This window comes from Oryzias melastigma, unplaced genomic scaffold, assembly GCF_002922805.2.
Source record: "Oryzias melastigma strain HK-1 unplaced genomic scaffold, ASM292280v2 sc02797, whole genome shotgun sequence".
NCBI classification, from domain to species: domain Eukaryota; kingdom Metazoa; phylum Chordata; class Actinopteri; order Beloniformes; family Adrianichthyidae; genus Oryzias; species Oryzias melastigma.
In genome coordinates, this window is record NW_023419368.1 from 1 (window position 1) to 1334 (window position 1334).

The following is a 1334-nucleotide window of genomic DNA, read 5'->3' on the forward strand; positions in this document are numbered from 1 at the left end:
TGTAGACTATACTGTTTAACAGTCAATGGACTTCTTCTGAAATGCAAATTATATAATTCATAAATAATTTCAATGTTATTGTGATTACATTGAAATGCTAAGAAGGCTCAGTGACCTGCAGTAAATGTTGGGAATGTTTTGCGTGTCATTCCCACAGATGAAAAGATCCATGATAAATGTACTGCAGACAATATCAACTGTAACACAACAAACAACTATAGGCTTATTTACAACGGTGGAAAAATTAATACCTTTTTTATTGACTGATAGGAGCTGGGAAGACGTGAGAAAAACACATTAAATCGATTAACACCTGATCTAACATTTAAACATTCATGTGGGGAAAGTCAGGGAGGGGTTGTTACAGAACTAACTGTGGTGGTTAATGATGCTGATCTACTCCAATGAAAACAATATTTTAGGTGTTTTTAACAGGAGGTCATATATGAACAAATTTGAGATAAAAAATGTGTTTCTGAGCATTTCTTTATTCAAACTAGAACTAAGATGTTTTATGTTGTGAAGGTTTGTGGCAGTTATCAGAGATCCTTGTAATTGTACATGGGAGAAGAGAAAACACATAAAACCTAACTTATCAGATTAAAAATTTTATTCAGTTCAGACAAATCTTCTAAGGACATTTGAAAAACCCTTTCCCGAAGGAGCCCCCAAATACATGTGTTTAGCTGTAGCATAAATCTAGCAAAGAAAAAAGTACAGGCTTGATAGATATATGAGATTCTTCATGATGAGTGTGAATCTGTTGCATTCTCTGTTCTATTTCTTGGGTTCAATCTTCCACTGCAGTTTGATGTCTGTCCTTCCACCACTGCTCAGCAATGATTGAAGCTTAAAGAAAATGGAGAAAAAAAAGAAACAGTGATAAATATAAATCTAAGTCACGATAAAGGAATGATGAGTCAGAAATCTACCTGCTCCAGAATCTGGGCTTTGACTTTTGGGTCGGTCAGGTCAGCATCAGTGTTGAATTTCATCCTCAAAGTTGTTTTCCTTTCTGTCTTTGGAACTGAACAGAACAGGAAAAACCGTCATAAAAGACCAATACATTACTTGTAAAATATGTCAGCATTTCTTTCAATGATCACCTTGCTGGCAGACAAAAACATATGGGAGGTCACAGAAACCATCAGCCCATTGATGCTGGGGATTCTCAAGAGCACAGTGCTCATTGTTTTTGTTGTTGTTTAATCCAGAGGGTAACCAGTTTCTGAAGGAGCTCAGGCTCCCATCAGACCAGGTCCAGGGTTCTCGATACAGACCAATCCAGACTATAGAACTGTTTGGTTTAGCCTTCAGAGCCTCCATGTTTTCCT

The 1334-nt window shown here is 36.8% G+C and overlaps 1 protein-coding gene across 1 annotated transcript; it reads right to left on the reverse strand.

Annotated features, from left to right (window-relative positions):
• Positions 1–618: 618 nt before the first annotated feature.
• Positions 619–1326, reverse strand: LOC118598558 (lithostathine-1-beta-like). Its single transcript, XM_036211311.1, has 3 exons — positions 1107–1326; positions 933–1027; positions 619–849 (listed from the first exon to the last, which is right to left on the reverse strand). Exons 1-3 carry the CDS (start codon positions 1324–1326, stop codon positions 778–780), a joined length of 387 nt encoding a protein of 128 aa, XP_036067204.1. The 3' UTR covers positions 619–777.
• Positions 1327–1334: the final 8 nt, after the last annotated feature.